General features: G+C 41.5%; 1 protein-coding gene across 2 annotated transcripts in view; it reads right to left on the bottom strand.

Moving 5' to 3' along the window:
- sh3pxd2b (SH3 and PX domains 2B) overlaps positions 1-19,767 on the bottom strand; it is a 64,914-nt gene that overhangs the window by 12,963 nt on the left and 32,184 nt on the right. The window contains exons 4-9 of one of the 2 annotated variants that reach the window (XM_072661404.1): positions 17,785-17,861; positions 10,211-10,302; positions 7,810-7,835; positions 6,221-6,256; positions 3,308-3,442; positions 2,498-2,599 (exon numbers count right to left, since the gene is read on the bottom strand). In XM_072661404.1, coding sequence (XP_072517505.1) covers positions 2,498-2,599; positions 3,308-3,442; positions 6,221-6,256; positions 7,810-7,835; positions 10,211-10,302; positions 17,785-17,861 — 468 coding nt within the window. The remainder of the gene's footprint in view (positions 1-2,497; positions 2,600-3,307; positions 3,443-6,220; positions 6,257-7,809; positions 7,836-10,210; positions 10,303-17,784; positions 17,862-19,767) is intronic. The other variant, XM_072661405.1, reaches the window with a different exon arrangement.

The raw sequence follows: 19,767 nt of genomic DNA, 5'->3' as shown, positions 1-19,767 counted from the left end.
AATCTGATTTTTTTTTTGAGCAAATCTGAAAAGCTGTTTTGGACGTGATTTTAAATTCATGCTAGGGCCAAAATCCATTTTGGGGCAATCTGTCACATGACACTAAACTAAACTACACATGACATATATAAGTTATTTTTCCCAGAACATTTTTAAACAGTTTATTCCTTAAATAAACTTAAATGGGAAAAAGTTGTCAACATTTATTAAATATAAATGGAAATATAGATAAAAGCATAACAAATATAGAATAATAATTATTATAACAATACAAATAATAATAATAATAATAATAATAATAAATAATAATAATAATTATTATTATTATAACAATTTATAATAATTATATATATTTTTAACAATACATACATAGCCATATATTTTTGCAATATAATGCCTTGTATTTTATTTATTTTTATTTTTATTTTTTTAAACAATAACATACATAGCCATACATATTTTTGGAATATAATGTCTCGTATCAAGCTAAAAAAATCAATATTTTCACAAATACTAAAGCTGCATCCCAATTTCATACTACACACTAATACTCTAAGGTACAGACTATAGACTAATCTGAACAGTGAAGGTTTGGCAGGTTAGTAAACAAAAGATTAACACACTAATCAGTGCCATACTAACAGGTAGTGAATGATGAGGGGTTGCTATGCCAACAAGTTCCCGTGACGCCCCATACCCATTTTTCCAGTTTTCTAAGATGTGAGTGGCTTCTCCCTTTGCGTTTGCACTGCACTGAGGGCTAATAGTGTCCATCGGAACGACACTCCAAAACTGACCGGTTCTGAGGATGCGTTGTGGATATCTGAGTACACTCAGCTTCCACACTTAATTTCATTTTGGACTTTAAAACTTGCTCTAGTGTTCCTCTGGGAAGTGAGTTGAATTTTACATTGTTTTATTTTGTTATTTTGATTGTTAAATGTGTTGCACTTTATTTCTTTTACTTAATTATAAATATAAATATTCTTTAATTATTTAATCGCTTGTGGTTGAGATTTTACATTTGCCTGTAAAGCTGGTGACACTGAACTATTTTGTCATTACAGAATAGTGCGTACTTTTTTGTAAATATCTGCAATATTAATGCAGAAATTTTGAAGAAACTATTTTCATTCCTAACACACTCACATTAGAGTAATCAAAAAAATTAGTTGTTAGATTAATTGACTAATCTAAAAAATAATCGCTAGATTAATCGATTAAAAAAGTCATGGGAGTATTTCACACAGGACGTCGCGTTGCTAACCGCTTCTTAATCGTCCAGTGTAGATATCGAAGGCTTCTCTCGGTACCGCGGCAGCTTTAAAACACACGTAGCTGCTTTTCAAATCTTAAAAATTAGTTGTTAGATTAATCGACTAATCTAAAAATAATCGCTAGATTAATCGATTAAAAAAGTCATGGGAGTATTTCACACAGGACGTCGCATTGCTAACCGCTTCTTAATCGTCCAGTGTAGATATCGAAGGCTTCTCTCTGTACCGCGGCAGCTTTAAAACACACGTAGCTGCTTTTCAAATCTAAAAAAATGTGTTGTTAGATTAATCGACTAATCAGGCGGGGGAAAAAAATCGCTAGATTAATCGATAAATAAAGAATCATTAGGTGCAGCCCTAGTGATCAGTGCGCAATTGGGACGCATCCTCTCTCATAATCAGGTTGAGTAGGATTTTACCAATGCTCTATGAAGCTTGTTGATGGGTGGAGCTTGTTGATTCATGGGTGGAGCATGGCTAAGCTAATTATCCGATTGCGTTCAATCATACTGCGGTGCAGAAATCCCCGTGGGAGGCAGGGGGACACGGCGGCATGCTGCCCTGAAAGAGGACATGCCAACAAGCAGCTTCAGGGTTTTCACTCCATGCACTTCATGCAGCATGCGGGGCATGCACAGGTGCCTCGTGCAGGACAGACACCGGACACGCCAGCATGACAAAAGAGGAAGAAAAAGAGATGTGGTTCTCCACCTTGCCCAAAGCTTGTGCTGAACAGATCCCCTAAAGTGCGCCGGCGACCCACGTGCCTCGGCAGTGACCAGAATCTCCGGCACACTCCAGCAGGGGACAAGCACACAGAGATGAGAAGGAACTGTGACTTTTGATAAAGGGAATTTGGTCTTGGGGGAGGAGGGAGGGAGGGAGGGGGGGGTCTGTTCGTTAAGGATGTGTTTACAGTGTATCAATTGTTTCATATACCTTAAAAAAAGAATCTGAGACATTTTGAAGAAGCTGAAAATACATGAATCTGTATTCACCGAGCCCTCGTCCACCATGCAGCTCAATCTGCTGGGTCAGACATCTTCATAATACTCCTTTCCCAGATTCCCCAGAACACTACTTCCAGTTTAATCCTCATAGCATGAACCTAAGAGGGTTTGGCGGCGATATCTGCCTGTGGGGTTTCTATGCAGTCTGATTTGGCTGGAATTTGGAACGGGAGGACGGTAATAAGGGGGGTAATAAGAGGGTTTCAGTACCTTCCTCAGCAGGCAGAGAGAAATCGTCCGGGTCATCCTGAGCCTCCAGGCAGGTTGCAGGCACCCAGCCTTGAGCATCCTCTGAGCTCACAAACCACCAACCTGAACAGAAAGCAGATGTATTACCTATTAAGGACTGAAATGTCTATTGGATTGAGCACCATCATTCCAGATCAATGCTGGGGGGCTTTATACCCCCACTCTAACCCCACACATACTTCCTATTTACCTAGCCTCAGAGAGTCCTATTCTTTTGGCAATACCTCTCTACCTAAGCTATGTGTGTGTGTGTGTGCATTTGCACATCTGTGTCAGCAATGGATGCAACTTTAAATTGTGATAGTAGCTGAATGCATTCTTTAGAAGGGGTGTATGTCCACAAACATTTGGACATACAGTGTATCTAAGACCAATCATAGACTCCGCCTCTTCTGTCCTTAATTTCCCTCCTCCATGCGAGGGCTCGTTAGCGAGGGAAGCTATAGGTTGCGGTACTCTGTGGACGTGATCAGACCAGGATGAACCTAGAGCAAATTTTTTAAAATGGCTATGTAACGTTCTCACCATCAATCCCCAGCTCTGATTGGCCAGCCTGATTTTAACCGCATCAGAATAAACCAGAAATAGGCTCTAATTAAGGAAAGCATTCATTAAAAAATGACGCAGTGTCGCGGTCTGGTGGTTTCGGACGTGGTATGAAAGACACAGTCATCAGACATATTTTCGGTGTGAATTGACACAATAACAGACAGTAGCCGCTACCTAGTGAGCCCCCTGCTGGTCAGAGGCAGTAGTGTCCTGGCTCCTCACCTGACTCGTTTTTCTCTATGACCTCCACCATCTGGCCCACATGGAGGCTGATCTCTGAACTCTCCTGCTTCTCGTAGTCCGTCACGGCCACGTACTGGTCCAGCAGAAGCGGGTCGGCTGAGGTGGAGTCTCCTCCTGCCATGGACAGAAAGCCTAGATGTTGGTCACTTGCCCTTCATTCGCCCTTCTCCGTTAAGACAAGATGAGCAGAGTGAATCTGATGTGATTATTGGGAAGTTAGAAGAGGGGGAAACGGAAACTGAGACAGGACAGTTTAGTGCAAAGAGGTAAAAAAGAGAGGAAAAAAGGAAACCCACACCAAAATCACCAGCAGAACTGCAGTGAATGCAGCAGAAATGGACTGTTTGAGTGATCATCTGAACCCAGGCCGAGTGAGAAAGCTGGGCTTCGACTCTTAAACCCCTCCACCTGCTGGTTAGCTCAACTGCCGGATGTACTGATCTCACTTTAGGACCATGTTTATACTAGCTGAGGATTCTGTGTCACAAAGAACCAATGATCCACAAACAGGGCTGAGTAAGTTTATGCGACATACCTCCGACCACACCTTTGCAATGCAAAAATGACATACCCTCAGCAGGGCTGCACAGTATACTGTGTATTAATCGTTATTATGATATTGCCATTTTTAGTTGTCGAAAAATTATGTTTTGAGAAAATTGAGGGCAGCCAATCAGTTAGCCGAGGTCTAGATACACAGATTAATCCAAATAATTATATTTAATTTAGCTATTTATTGTGCCTGATGCATGTGGAGAATATAGGACTGTGTATTATAGTCCTATATTGGACTATAATTCAATATAAATATAGGGCTGTGTATTAGTCTAGTCCTATATTGGACTATAATTCAATATAAATATAGGGCTGTGTATTAGTCTAGTCCTATATTGGACTATAATTCAATATAAATATAGGGCTGTGTATTAGTCTAGTCCTATATTGGACTATAATTTAATATAAATATAGGGCTGTGTATTAGTCTAGTCCTATATTGGACTATAATTCAATATAAATATAGGGCTGTGTATTAGTCTAGTCCTATATTGGACTATAATTCAATATAAATATAGGGCTGTGTATTAGTCTAGTCCTATATTGGACTATAATTTAATATAAATATAGGGCTGTGTATTAGTCTAGTCCTATATTGGACTATAATTCAATATAAATATAGGGCTGTGTATTAGTCTAGTCCTATATTGGACTATAATTTAATATAAATATAGGGCTGTGTATTAGTCTAGTCCTATATTGGACTATAATTTAATATAAATATAGGGCTGTGTATTAGTCTAGTCCTATATTGGACTATAATTTAATATAAATATGGGGCTCTGTATTATCGTCCTATATTGGAGAATAATTAATAAAAATAATATCAATACAGGACTGTGTATTATAGTCCAATATCGGACTATAATTTAATATAAATATAGGACTGTGTATTATAGTCCCATATTGGACAATATATTTGTATAAATATAGGGTTCTGTATTATCATCCTATATTGCAGAATAAATTAATATTAATATAGGACTGCATATTATAGTTCTATATTGGGCTATTATTTCATTATTTATATGATTATTAATATTATTATTTATAGGACTGTGTATTATATTCCCATATTGGAGAATAATTTAATATCAATATAGGACTGTGTATTACAGTCCCATACTGGACAATAATTTTACATAAATATAGGGCTCTTTATTATTATCCTATACTGGAGAATAATTTAATATCAATATAGGACTGTGCATTATATCCCAATATTGGACTATTATTTAATATAAATATTGGACTGTGTATTATCATCCTATATTGGACAATAATTTCATATGGATATGGGACTGTGTATTATAGTCCGAACATCTCTTCAAAACATCAGGCAAGTCTTGTTCCCTATAAGCAGTGGTCAGCACCTACTAAAAGTGCTCCAAAAAAGGACGGCCGCTGAACTGAAGTCAAGGAGGTCCCACCTCACAGCTTACAGGATCACAACTTACACTCCAGATACCACAAGACACCTTCAGAGGTCTTACGGAGTCCATGTCTCAAATGGCCAGATCTCTTGTGGCGGCACAAGGGGGACCTGAATAATATTAGGGAGGTGGTTTAATGTTGTGGCTGATCGGTGCATGTTTGTAATATGATGGTTTGGCACTTGGTTCTGCAAAATGTGGTCGGAAGTATGTTTGGTAACTTACTACCATATACTATGTACTTCACGTCTATTAAATATTAATATCACCACACTACAGCTAATATTGCTGTTAATGCACACTGCTAATATCAACACTACCTAAAGCAACAGCTTAGCAAAAAAGAAATAAATTACACAATTAGACCCAAATACAGTCGATCAGCCAAGACATGTTTGATGTTTGAAGTTTCCAGGTGTATCTTCACACTGAAGCTACAAGGCTAATGTAGCTAAATGATGTACCGATCGTACTCGCATCCAGCTTAAGGCCTCAATTCTGTCCACCATTTGGTCATTTTCACAGTGATTGACCTGGACTTGGATTAGCACAGTGTCTGCCATTGCTTGTTAGCATTACCTTAGCACACCTCAGACACCGAACATGCGTCTCTTGGTTGACTACATATTGACTGTATTTGAGGTGAGGGTTGGAGAATTGTGTAAATTATTTGTTTCCCCCCAAACTATCGCTTTAATCAGGGGGTGAGTTCTGTCCGTGTTACTCTCAGTGGCCGACACATGATCTTCTAGCACAAATTAGACCACCACTACACAGCCATGCGATCATCACACGGGGAATGAGCACCAAGCTTTGCCCCCAGCCCACCTCAGGAACTCAGAGTGGGGCTGCACCTCGAGGGCTCACACACAAAGAGCATGGCCAAGCAAGTGGCAGTTACTACCTCGCTTTAGGAAAGAAGCCGCTCGCTCCACAATGCCTGATGAGGGAAAATGAATGAGAGTTGTGGTAAGGGAGGAGGGACTGGAATAAAAGGTGGAAAAGGCAAAGGGCAGTTCAGATAACATAAGGGTTCAAATAATATTCATAAAACAGCAAAACAAGGTTCATATCATTGAGGATATAAGGTTGTTGGGTAACAGCTCAAATAAACAGAAAGATTTATTCATATAAACCACTGGTCAAAAGTTTGGAAACACTGTTTTTAATCAAATCTATCTGTCTATCTCTCTATCTATCTATCTATCTATCTATCTATCTATCTGTCTATCTGTCTATCTCTCTATCTATCTATCTATCTGTCTATCTATCTATCTATCTGTCTGTCTATCTATCTATCTATCTATCTATCTATCTATCGATCTTTCTATCCATCTGTCTGTCTATCTATTTATCTATCCACCTGTCTTTCTGTCTACCTGTCTATCTACCTGTCTATCGATCTATCTATCTATCTATCTATCTGTCTATCTGTCTGTCTATCTATTTATCTATCCACCTGTCTTTCTGTCTACCTGTCTATATACCTGTCTATCTATCTGTGTGTCTATCTACCTGTCTGTCTATCTATATATCTGTGTGTCTGTCTATCTACCTGTATATCTATCTATCTATATACCTGTCTGTCTGTCAGTCTATCTATTTATCTACCTGTATTTCTGTTTACCTGTCTATATACCTGTCTATCTATCTATATGTGTGTCTATCTACCTGTCTGTCTATCTGTCTATCTATCTATCATTCTTTTTATCCATCTGTCTATCTATGTATCTATCTACCTGTCTATATACCTGTCTATCTGTGTGTCTGTCTATCTACCTGTCTGTCTGTCTGTCTGTCTATCTATATATCTGTGTGTCTGTCTATCTATCTGTCTATCTACCTATCTATCTTTCTATCTATCTATGTGTCTGTCTGTTTGTCTATTTAAATCTAAATCTTAAAATGCAGTGTGGACTCTAGTCTTAAATACACTTTATGGACAAAAGTATTGGGACACCTGCTTATTCGTTGTTTCGTCAGAAATCATATTAAAAACATTGTTTAAAAACAACTGTTACAACTAGAGCAACTGGAGCAAGGCTTTCTACTAGATATTGGAGGAGCACTGCTGTGAGGATTTGATAGCATCAGTGAGGTCAGAATGTGGGATGATCACCACCCCACCTCATCATCCACAACTCATCCATTAATTATTGGATGGCGCACAGAAAACATGTTCTTCCACTGCTCCACACCTAGAGCGCTTTACACCCCTCTACTAGCCCACGCCTGGCATTAGACAGCCAATAAGCTTCATGTTCATCTGCTCCAGTCCTATTCTATTATATTTGGACACATAATGGACATTTGGGGTCCTTCATCGTATCGTACACGTCATTATTACTGATAAAGCCAAAGTGACAAGTGTTTCCAAACTTCTGAAGGGTAGGGAAGGCTGTCTTTGGCCAATTTGAACTGAACTAAGCCACGGGACCTTATTACGACTTACCCCCACTACACTTAATGCATCAATTAATGGCACTTTCCTACCTGATTTCTTTTTCCCGATGGGTTCCCTGCAAAAAGATCAAAAACAATACAGTAAAGATAAAGATAAAGATCACAGCTGAATATTAATAAAGGACTCAGGTCAGTTCTACTGTCATACTGAATGAGAACCGCAGATGTACACACTTTCCCTCTTGACTCAAACTCAGTCCCCCAGCTGGACATGTTTTGCGTATGCTGTTTTCATGAAACCCTTATTTATAAAAAAAATGGACATACACACACACACACACACACACACACACACACATATATATATATATATATATAGTGTATATATGTATATATGTGTATATTATACATATATAATATACATATATACATATATACACACAATATATATATATTCTAAAATCAGACGCTTTCTGCTAATCTTTTAAGGTTACATTCAACCAATACTGTCCTTTTTATGATTTGCTCATTCTTCCTGACTGAGCAGAGGAAGATTCACTGACCCGTGGCTGTACAGTAAGGAAACACGCACTGTTTCAGTCATTAACTGCGCAAGTCCAGATGGCAAGCCGGACAAGAACACAGTCCAGCAGTCCAGTCCAACTGTCTGTTATATTTTTCTATGATATTTCCATTAGTTTCACTCTTAGTCAGGGTGTATTACATAACGAGGGGCTTCTGATTCAATCAAATCCATCAAACAGAATGGGAGAAACATGGGTATTTGGGTATTAACGGAAATTGACAAAAGTATTGGGACACCTGCTCATTTCATAAATGAAATTAAAAAAAAGCCATTAAAAGGAGTTTATCCTGCTGTTATTGGAGTAACTGTCTCTACTGTCCAAGGAAGAAGGCTTTTTCTACTGTGCATTGCTGTGAGGATTTGATTGCATTCACAGACAAGCGTTGAAGTTAGTGATGTTGGTCAGGATGTTGGATGAAGTACTGGATGAAGCACCACCATCATTCATCATTCCAGAGAACACAGTTCTTCCACTGCTCCACAGCTCAATGCTGGGGGGCTTTATTATACCCCTCTACTGGCCCACGCCTGGCATTAGGCCGCACGGTGCCAATAGGTTCATGTTTCAGAGAGTCCTTCTCTATGAATGCATTCATTAGAGGTAAGGGTGTCCACAAACATTTGGGCAATTTGGACATTTAGAGCATAAAATCAGATTTTAAATTGGACACCGAATGTAATGTAATTAATTATGTAATTGCATGTAGACAATTATACGAATACAGAGAGCAAAGCAGCAGGAAGTCTAGACTTCTTAGGGTTAATCTATGAAGGGCTCTCTCTCTCTCTCTCCCTCCTCTCTCACCTGTTATATCCATCATTGTTATAGAGAGAGCCTGTTGCCCAGATACTAAATAAGCAGCGTCCTACATTTCATTCTCCATAGTGGAGTCATGCTCGAAGCCAAGAGACTGGCAGTGCATTAGGAAAAATCTCTAATCTAATTCAACAAGACAGCCAAGGTCCTTCATCCAGGGCCCGCCTTTGGTTTGAGGACAGGGAGGGGCGAGGCCAGTGACCTCATAACTGTCCTCCACAGGCTGAAGCTAATGTGAATTGGGCCTTTCTCAGGCTTGTGTGCATCAAGGATGGCTGGCTAGATGCTAATGCTAGTTTCTGCTCCAGTTCCTGGACTTTTCCTCTTGTACCAGCATGGAGTGTTTTTAGCGATCAGGACCTTTGAAAGCTACGCTAACCCTTAGCCTCATTATTAGCAACGTTAGCATATTTGGATGTTGCTCCCAATCCAAAAGCATGAAAGCCTGCTCTGACGTTGGCGAGGCTTAGAGAGCTTGCTGGATAATTATTGTGTCCCCACAAATACACTACATGGACAAATGTTTGTAGACACCTGCTACTCTAGAGTTGCTTCTGAAATCAAGGGCATTTGGATGATCATCACCCCAACTAATCCCAGAAGAGGATATTGGATGGAGCACCACCATCCATCATTCCAGAGAACACAATGCTGGGGGGCTTTATTATACCCCTCTACTTGCCCACGCCTGGCATTAGGGGGCAACATGGTGCCAGTAGGTTCATGTTTATCTGCTCCAGGGAGTCCTATTCTATTAGCAGGACTATTCTCTGTAATCTGTATCAATGCATTCATTCATAGGGGTGTCCACAAACATTTGGACATATAGTGTCTGTGTGTTTAGACAGCTAGTACTGCTAACACAGCTAGCATCCTATCAAGGAGAGGTTTATCCCTCACTGTGTTTCTCAACCAATCATATTTTGGCAGAGAACTGGCTGTGTGCTACACCTGTGCTCTTATGGACGGAGCATGTTAGGTCGGTCACTTTCCCTATTGACAGAACATCAGCAGCAATGTTCTCTCTAAGTCAACGAATGAAGGGTGCTCCGGGTGGTTCTGCCGGGTGCAAAGCAGTGTGAACTCACTCTATAGGCGGGTTCAGGTCCTCAGGACGAGTCTCGAAGAACACGCGCACCTCCTCACACTGGGAAATGTACACTGGCAGCTGGATCAGGGCCTGAAACAAAGAAAAGACTGATGAGTGATGAAGAATGATGACCAGCTTTTCAGGAATTACCACTTCAGAGAGTCTGGCAGTCTTTCCTAGACAGCCTAAAATCAGAAATGCACGAGTGTCTGACCAGAACCTGCCGGGCCGCCTTGAACTTCAAAGGTTCTGTTGAATTGGGGAAGGATTTATTAGAAAACGAAGGCTTTCGACTAGACTTCGGACGATCACCACCTCACCTCCTCATCCTAAAAGTACTGGATGGAGATCCACCATCCATCCATCGTCCAACACAGTTCACAGCTCAATGCTGGGGGGCTTTATACCCCTCTATAGCCCACACCTGGCATTAGGCAGCATGGTGCCCATAGGTTCATGTTGATCTGCTCCTCCAGAGAGTCTTATTCTATTGGCAGTACTTCTCTACAGGGACTAGACAAGCTGTGTGTGTAGCAACAAAGCTACAGCAAGCCCTGTTCCCTGTTCCTTGGCTGTGGGTCATCGTGGTGCTGTAAACCAGGACAAAAGTATTGGGACACCTGCTCATTCAGTGTTTCAATTATGATTCTTTTTTTGAGAAAAGCTAAATGATCTGTTATTTATAAGATGATTTTAGTAGATTTGAGTAAAATAAGTTAGATATCAGGCAATGAATCATGTAACATTACTACAATAATCTCAAAATATGAAAGGTGCACGTATTTGTCACTGTACAGTGAAATGTGTCCTCTACATTTAACCCATCTGAGCCACCACTGCCCCTTAGATTAGATAGATATTAGATATCTACACTGGATTTAAGCAGATTTATATTAGCTTTTATATATATATATATATATAAGATAATCCTAAAATAATAATTTTATATATAATAAAACAATAATAATAATATATATATAATAAAACAATATATAAAGGCCTTATTTGAGGACTACTTTTTGTCTTAAGCCAAACCCTTCTCTCAAAACTACCACAAAGCAGTGTCTCAGCCCTCAGGCAATGTACAGTATTCCCAACCTCTTCCCACAATAGCTGTCTTTGATGGAGCTTTAAGAGGCATTGAACTCTGCAGACGTCTGATTCCATTCAAAACGTGTCTGACTCTGCAGGTTTCTCTAGAACTGAGCGTTTCACACCAAGCCAAGCCCACTCTGCATGGGGTAGTCAGGCCGTCTCTACATCTTATGGATTTCATTTAATTAAAAAAAAGGAAAATGATCTTCTAATTCAAAGCTAGACCTAAAAGGCTTGATTATTTAAATGTAAACCCAGAGCGGGTATCAGCCACGACTGCTTTAGAGAGGTGAGCATGTGTCTCGCTTCTGGCATCACAAGATGATTTTCAAGGCCATCCACTGGGCCAGTCGAGCGTTGGTTTGTCTTTAATAAAGCTAAGTGCTTTGGGGCCGTCCTTGTCAATAGGTAGACGTGCCGTCTTTCTCTGCATGAGCTGAATTATGATGCCTTGGAGGTTTTAGCAGCACGGCGGCGCAAAGGCAGTGTCTGTTCAAGGTGTCCTTTCCTACTGAGGCAATTTGGCTTTTAAATATCAGTGGCGGCGGAGCTGGTGCCAAATTCATACAGCCAGACTGCAGCTCGCTAATTAGCCTTCAAGATGTCAAACGAGGGCAAACCCACCCAAAATGTTAAAAACTCACCCTAAATACCACACTCCATTACAGCAAGCTGTACTGCTGGAGGCTCTAGCTGTTACTGACCTTAGGGCTGCTAAGCCGGATATCTGGTGGACTGGAATCAGACCTGATCTAGGCCTGTTTTAGCCAATCAGGTACTGAAAGCCACTGTGTTAAAGGATAGGTTTGGTGAAAATATCACCGACCCCATATGCAGTCGATCAGCCAAGGCAGGTTTCATTTCTGACATGTGCTTCTTTAGTTCACAGTAGGAGATGCTAGGCTAACACGGCTAACAAACACTGGATTTAGACTGTCACCAATCTCATCTGTTAATACAAACCCGAATCTTAATGTATTTGCTTCAGAAATGCACTGAAAATGTAAACGTCTGTTTAGCATATTTACAGTTATATTAGAATATTATGACCTCCCCTGGTTTGGAATGAACTCGGCCCGGGACGTCCCAGATGCCACGGGGCAGGGTTTGCTGCATGCATAAAAAAGCGAGCACACCAGTCAGTTGTTGCAGAGTGCAAAACAAGCGTCATGGGTAAAAGATGCAACTTAACTGATATCTTAAAAAAGGCATGATAATAGGGTACCGGGTGAAGGATGGTAGCATTTCAGAGAAACCGCTAACTTAGTGGGATTTTCTAGAGTCATCAATGGCATAGTTGTGGTGCCACATGGGCCACTGATGCCAGAGGGGAACGTCGACTTCGGCCGAAGTCGACATTCCAGTCAAAAGTTTGGACACACCTGATTTAATGTGTGCTGATCATCATCATCTTAAAAACATGTGATCCAAATGCTGGGGGAACCATATATTTATTTTCTGAAAAGAGGACACTGGGGACATACAGGTACAGGGGGTTAGGTAGGCCTAAGTTGTAGGATAAACTGAAAGGAGCTGATTGGGTCATGTAGACTATTAAGGCTTTTAAAAGGTCTTTGCTAGATGAGTAAATGTGTATGTATTAATTACATTAGCATACTGTAGCTACAGTGGATCTCCATGTGTCCCCAGTGTCTCAGAAATATGTCCACCCTAGCATTTGAATCAGATGTTTTTAACATGATTATCAGCACACATTCAACTGTGTGCCCAAACTTTTGACTGGATCTGTACACTTTTTTTCTGATAATTCTGCTTTTTAGCAGCAAAATAAGCCACTTTTAATCTACAAAGATAGTATTTGGGGGGAAAACAACATAAAATGCAAATGAATAAAAAGAAAACTGATGAATTACATGGTGATATGAATTTGATATTATATTTTGATATTATATTTATATTATATATTATCATATTAATGTACATTATCACTCAATATTACTACAGCATGCTCTTAAGAGTAGATTTAGGCCTTTTCTGCATTCAGAATCATCAACTATTTGACTTCAGCTCTACTCTTAGTCTCTCAACTCAATCAGTTTGGACGTGACCCTAGCAAAGGGGCCCTCAGATTGACGCCCCCACCCCCCCGAGTGACCTCCAGAGTCATTTGTATTCCCTCCAGAGATGCTGCGCACGAAGGCCCATTACAGCAAATGGTTGTTAGTGCTGCTCTTCTCTGCAGGCTGCATTAACCTGATTGTGTGTGTGTATGTGTGTGTGTGTGTGTGTGTGTGTGTGTGTGTGTGTGTGTGGGCGCATGTGTATGCATGAGGGAGAGTACGGGGTGCATTTGTCAGTGTATTCATCAATGTACATCTGCATGCTAAGTCTATGCCAAAATTTAACGCGGACATGGACTGAAGAGCGCTGGAGTCCCGATGTGAAGTGGCTATAATAGTACGAGGTGAGTCAGAGGGTCAGAGGGGTCAGGGGTTATACCATAAAGGTCCGTTCATTTGCAATGAGCTGAACGGATCAATTTCAGACATCTGAAGTGTGTGAAGTTCGCTTCCTGTGAATCTTGCACTGGAGCTAAAAGGCTAAAGTAGCTAAACGTAAGGGAGGCTCTGGGTTCAATTCCCTGGCTGCGGCCAGCCCACCACACAACACCAACAAGAGTCCTTGGGTAAGACTCTGGACTCTACGTTCTTCTACCTGTGTCACATGATGGACATGTAAGAGCTCTGGGGGAGAACATCAGACATGTCAATTTTACATCCTGGCATTTTTAAAGAATTAGTATCAGATCTGTATTGGTCACTTGGTTGAGCCAAGGAAGGGGAACTCGAGTAATTTGGGCTGGAGGTCTGGGGGGCCTTGAGCTGATGGGACTCCCAATCCAGACAACCCCTTGCCAAGTATAATTTGGCCCATCAGGAGTAGCAGGGTTGGTGGTGGGGTGCTAGGAGAAGGAGAGGGGTGGGGTCCCCCTACAGTTTGAGAGTGTAATTCCCTTTTACATCACTGCCATGAATAAAGCCCCTCAGACTCTCTATGCCAATGGGCTAGAGGGGTGTAATAAAACCCCCCAGTATTGAGCTGTGGAGCAGTAGAAGAACCCAAGCCAGACAACCCCTTGCCAAGCCAAGCATAATTTGGACCATCAGAAGTAGCAGGGTTAGTGGTGGGGTTTTAGGAGAAGGAGAGGAGTGGGGTCCCCCTACAGTTTGGGAGTGTAATTTCCTTTTACATCACTGCCATGAATGCAAATCACGCTTTGGGCGCCCCCTTATGGACAGCTGCACACCTGAAAGTTGTGCATCCCTCATCTTCTGCAGGCTACACCACCTCTCACCAACATTATGTAGCAGTTTGACCTTTAAGTAATCAGACGGCGTCTCCGTCATTCCCGGGCCGGAGCGCTGCTGGTACTGCACTATGGAGCTTCGGTGATGGAGCTGCACTATGAGGACCTAGTACCTCTCTCCAGAACTGTCAGCGTAAAATCCTGTGGTATTACTCTATCGCCTCAGTCCACACGCTTCTTCTGGATCTCTCAGCTCGTCCAGAAAAGAATATGTACAGCCGTCCACGAGGGGAGGCGCTCAAAGCCTGATTTGTATTCACTGCAGTGGTGTAAAAGCGAATTGCACCTCATAAATGTAGGGGGAGCCCATGAGCAAAAACACCAACCACCATCCAAGCATGTAATGCTGCTTTAAGAGGTTAAAAAAAAAACATCAAATAGATTCTGGGTAGCTCCACCCACTCTCTGTTAGACTGTGTTTATTTGAGTTACAATGACACCAGTCATTAAAGGCTGTTTCACTAAAACTAGTGAAGTAAATATCTCAAATCTAAGAGGTACATCTAAGGTTCCACTGGCTGATGGGGCTCCCACAGTCTTTAGTCCCCACAGCCTTAACTCTTCTGTTGGGGGAAGCTTTATCTCCTGCTCCTGATGGAGTTTCACACAGGCATACTGTTTAATACAAATTCAGGCTGAAAGGAAGCTTTTAGATCCAGACACTTCCCTCGTTTCCCTCCAGTGTGAGAATCATTTAAAATGTGCTTAAACGGACCTAATAGCCTCTTGATCTGATGACCACAGTAACCTGGCACCTTCTCGTGCCGAGAGGGAAAACCCTCCTGTGTCAGCACTCTGCAGAGGCACAAAAACAGCACTCTCTGGCAACCCACCAAAAGACAAATCATGACTATTGTGCAGCTCCTTGTAAAAATCTTAGGGCAACATTTTCTTTTCAGAAAGCCTTTTCCTCCAGAGGCAGCCCTTTAACAACCCACACACAGGGCCACAGCCTGCTGACGAAGCCTGCCTCAGCACAGCTGCTCTGATCCTCCGCCCTCGTGGGGGCACTGCTCTGCTCAATCTGTTCATGTGTTTGTTTGAGTTTTCTCTGGCTTTGTTTTTTTTTTATTTCATTTTTTATTCGCTTATATTAAACCTGAAATCCTGTGTCATCCAGCACCTGAAGAAAAAACTTCACATAATGAGAATCTGGCGGTTGTTATTTATATATTTATATATTACAATAAATGGTCCAATAGAAATGCTCCAAAATGACCACCAAATACTTGGTAGGGTTCTTTTTAGAGGCTCCCACAGGCTGCACAATCTAATGCACTTCCACAACGGCCCCCACGGGGGGTTACATGGTCAAATCCCGAGCCGTGCCGCTTTGCCATCAGCAGCCGGAGTCAGAGAGAGCACAATTGGCCAAGCTTTCTCCGGGTGGGTAGATGGCGCTCTCTCTCCCCTCATCATTCTTAAGCGATGTTGGCCGGCCAGGTGTCAGTTAGCTGGTGAGGTGGAGCTGGAGACCCAGGTCTTACCATAAGTCCTTACCCATACCTATGCCAATGAGCTAGAGGGGTGTAAAGCCCCCCAGCTTTGAGCTGTGGAGCAGTGGAAGAACTGTGTTCTCTGGAATGATGGATGGTTGGTGCTCTATCCAACACTTTTGGGATGTGTTGGGGAGTTGGGAATGATGAGGTGGAGTTGTGATCATCTAACGTTCTGACCTCATTAACGCTCTTGTTGCTGAATGCAATCAAATCCTCACAGCCATGGTCCTCCAAAATCTAGTAGAAAGCCTTCTTCCCTGGACAGTAGAGACAGTTACGCTAGCAGAAGCAGAATTAGTTCCCTTTTGGAATACGCTTGATTTCAGAAGAAATACTGAATGAGCAAGGTGTCCCAATACTTTTGTCCATATAGTGTAATTGGTCTAATATGCCAAACAAATTATGATAGAGAACCTAAGAAAGAAATCAAAAGTTTATACTTTTGTATATTTTAGAGTATATCGTACTTTTACAGGGCCTTTACTTTTAAAGCCTTACAATGGTCTTAACAGTCAACCTGAAATACGAATAGAAATGATAGCAAACAATGAAAAAGAAAACAGGCTGCTGCAGGGGTTGTGTGGCAGCTTTGCCACAACTTCCTCTTGTTCTGATGTTCTAAGGCATTCTCCTCAGACTGAAACTGCTAATACTAGAGAACACTGCCTCAATGATTCTTGTTGTTGTGAGCGAATGGCTAGACTTCTTCCTCCTAAAAGACACACATTGCCATCTAGAGTAGCAAGTGCTAATACTGCACTAATGCTGAGAATGGCATCATCAAAATGCCTCTATTGTCTTTGTTTCAGAGTTAAAAAATAATGGATGGTGTTCAACTGAGAGTGTGTGTGTGTGTGCTTAGGATGTGTGTGTATGCAGGGAACAACAACAACATGTGCTTTCAGAACACCCTGTACTGTGGTCAACATCAGTTAAATACAATGAAGCACAAGTGACCATTCGTGTTGCAATTACATTGCAATGTCCTTTTATTTAATTTAGTTCAACTAAGCACACATATGGACAAAAGTATTGGGACACACCTCTTAATCATTGAATTCAGGTGTCTGATTCAGTCTCAAGCCCCTAGCCCTGTAGTCTGCCTTTCTTCCACACATTAGTGAAAGAACGGGAGGTTCTGAAGAGCTCACTGAACTCCAGCGTGGTTCTGTATGTAATAGGAGACACCGCTGCACCAACAACAACAAGTCAGCTGGTGAAATTTAGACCTTCCCTCCTAGATCTTCCTCCATCAGCTGTGAGTGGTGTTATTATTGAACAGTGGAAGAGTTTAGAAGGAACAGCTCACAGAGAGCAGCTCAGCGTCCACCGAGTGTCCGACCACGTAAAGCTACAGAGCGGGGTCAGGGCCAAGTGCTGAGCTGCTGTTAGAGCTGCAAAGCAAATGGAGACCAGCTCCATATTAATATAGCCTATGGGGTTATAATGGGAGGTCATAAAAAAACTCCTGCAGGTGGAATGTGCAGGTGTCCCAATACTTTTGTCCATATAGTGCACAAGTGAGGGGTAAATGGAATAACCATCATTATATCAAATAATAATTCAATAATTATTCTGATTGGCTGATTGATCAGGCCTAATCTAGAATGAAAGAATATAAGAAGCAATGATGGCTTATGTAACACTTACCCTGCAGTATTCATTTATGGGCCGCAGTCGCTTCATGGCCACGTCCCTGATGTGACTCCTTCTGAACAGAATTTTCCCTGAGAACAAAACATAACAGAATTATCTCCTGGACTCCTGGACTGTGAGCTTTCACTGAAAAGTTTCATATTAACTTGGGTACAAGGCAAAAATCTTGGTTTCTGGACATTGCACTTAAATCTGGCAGGATCTGGACAGTCTGTGGAAGAATATGAAATTTTCACACATACATAAGACCCTCAGTTTGGTGACACTTTCTTTAAGAAACACCAACTAGGGGTTTAGTGAGATCTTGTTCTTGGTTTAATAAAGCCTGAAGTAGACATTTCTAATTGCTTCACTATGCATTAATTGATTACTTTATTTATAATTGCCATGTTTTGTACAGACCTGGATCTGGATTATGTGTAAAAATGACCAATAATGGCATTATTAGCTGTAATAATGCACAATTAACCCTGTGCTACCACCCTGTTACGCACCTAATTCAGCGTCTAATTAGCGATGAGTCGGGCTCGGCAATGAATAGATCAAAAATGAATGGAAATTGACCATCGCCATCAAGTACGGAGGGGCTGGCTTGTCCAGTCTTGGCTTTGTAGGCCAGAGTCAGGGGCTTGAAACTGATGCAGGCAGCAGCTACAGGAAGCTTCAGTGAAGAGAGAACGCAGCAGATCCATGGGAGGATATAACGTAAGAGAGCTAGTGTAGAGTGAGAAAAGAAGAGGACCCAGCACTGAGCCTTGTGGAACGCCAGTGGAGAGACTACAAGGAGCAGATGTGTGTGTGTAATAGTGTGTGTAAATATTCACAACACCATGTACTACGGTCAACATCAGCTAAACACTACAAACACTACATACACTACAAACTACACTGTAGACCTCTCTGTTTTTCCCAGAACATGGGCTTATACAGTCTACGATGGTGTGGTGTAGGTGTGAGCGAGAGACAGACCGAGACCCCTTCTAATTGCAAAGTGATGCCGCCTTGACATACTATCTGAACTGTCATAGACATTTACATTTGTGAATTACACTCCACGCCAGTAGGGGGAGCCCAAGAGACAAAAAACTATCACATATCACATAAATTCAACAGCCAAATGGAAATCTAATAACAGACCAACGACTGCTGTCCATGAGGTGGCGCTAAGAGTTTTACACAGTTTGTATTTACTGCAGTGGTGTAAAACTGAAATACACTCCCCACCTGCAGGGGGAGCCCAGGAGCAGAGATGACCAACTTCTGCTTTAACAGATGTTATACAGATTTAAATCAAAATAGACCAAGGTAGCAAACTGGGAACCATACGAGTTCTACTAACCTACACTACATTGACAAAAGTATTGGGACACCGACTCATTCATTATTTCTTCTGAAATTATTCAAATGTTATTCATTAAAAAGAGTTGATCCAGCTTTTGTTGGAGTAACTGTCTCTGCTCTACTGAAGGCTTTTTGTCTACTGTGTCTACTGTCCAGGTAAGAAGGATTTCTAATAGATTTTGGAGCAGCATTGCTGCGAGGATTTGATGGCATTCAGCAACAAGAGCGTAAGTGAGCTCAGGGTGTTGGATGATCAATTCCCCACCTCATCCCAAAAGTATTGAATGAAGCACCACCATCCATTACTCCTGGAGAACACGGTTCTTCCACTGCTCCACAGCTTGGGGTGCTTTATACCCCTCTAGCCCATGCCTGGCATTCATTAGAAGGGGTGTCCATAAATATTTGGACGCATAGGGACATACAGTGTATTTGTCTTATGACCAATGACCACACAAACATGTAAGGGCTTCACATGGCTATATGAGAAGCACGGATCTAGCAGTAGCTATAGCTGCAGCAGAAGAAGAGGTTGAGCAATATATAAACGACAGTCTGATTCGATTACCTCAGATCAATGACGCAATGGTAAAATATCGTAATTCGGGGGGTTTTAGCAGTCAAACGGTTCCTAAA

The sequence above is a fragment of the Salminus brasiliensis genome, chromosome 18, assembly GCF_030463535.1.
Source record: "Salminus brasiliensis chromosome 18, fSalBra1.hap2, whole genome shotgun sequence".
NCBI classification, from domain to species: domain Eukaryota; kingdom Metazoa; phylum Chordata; class Actinopteri; order Characiformes; family Bryconidae; genus Salminus; species Salminus brasiliensis.
This window is presented reverse-complemented; position numbering and strand designations above follow the sequence as displayed.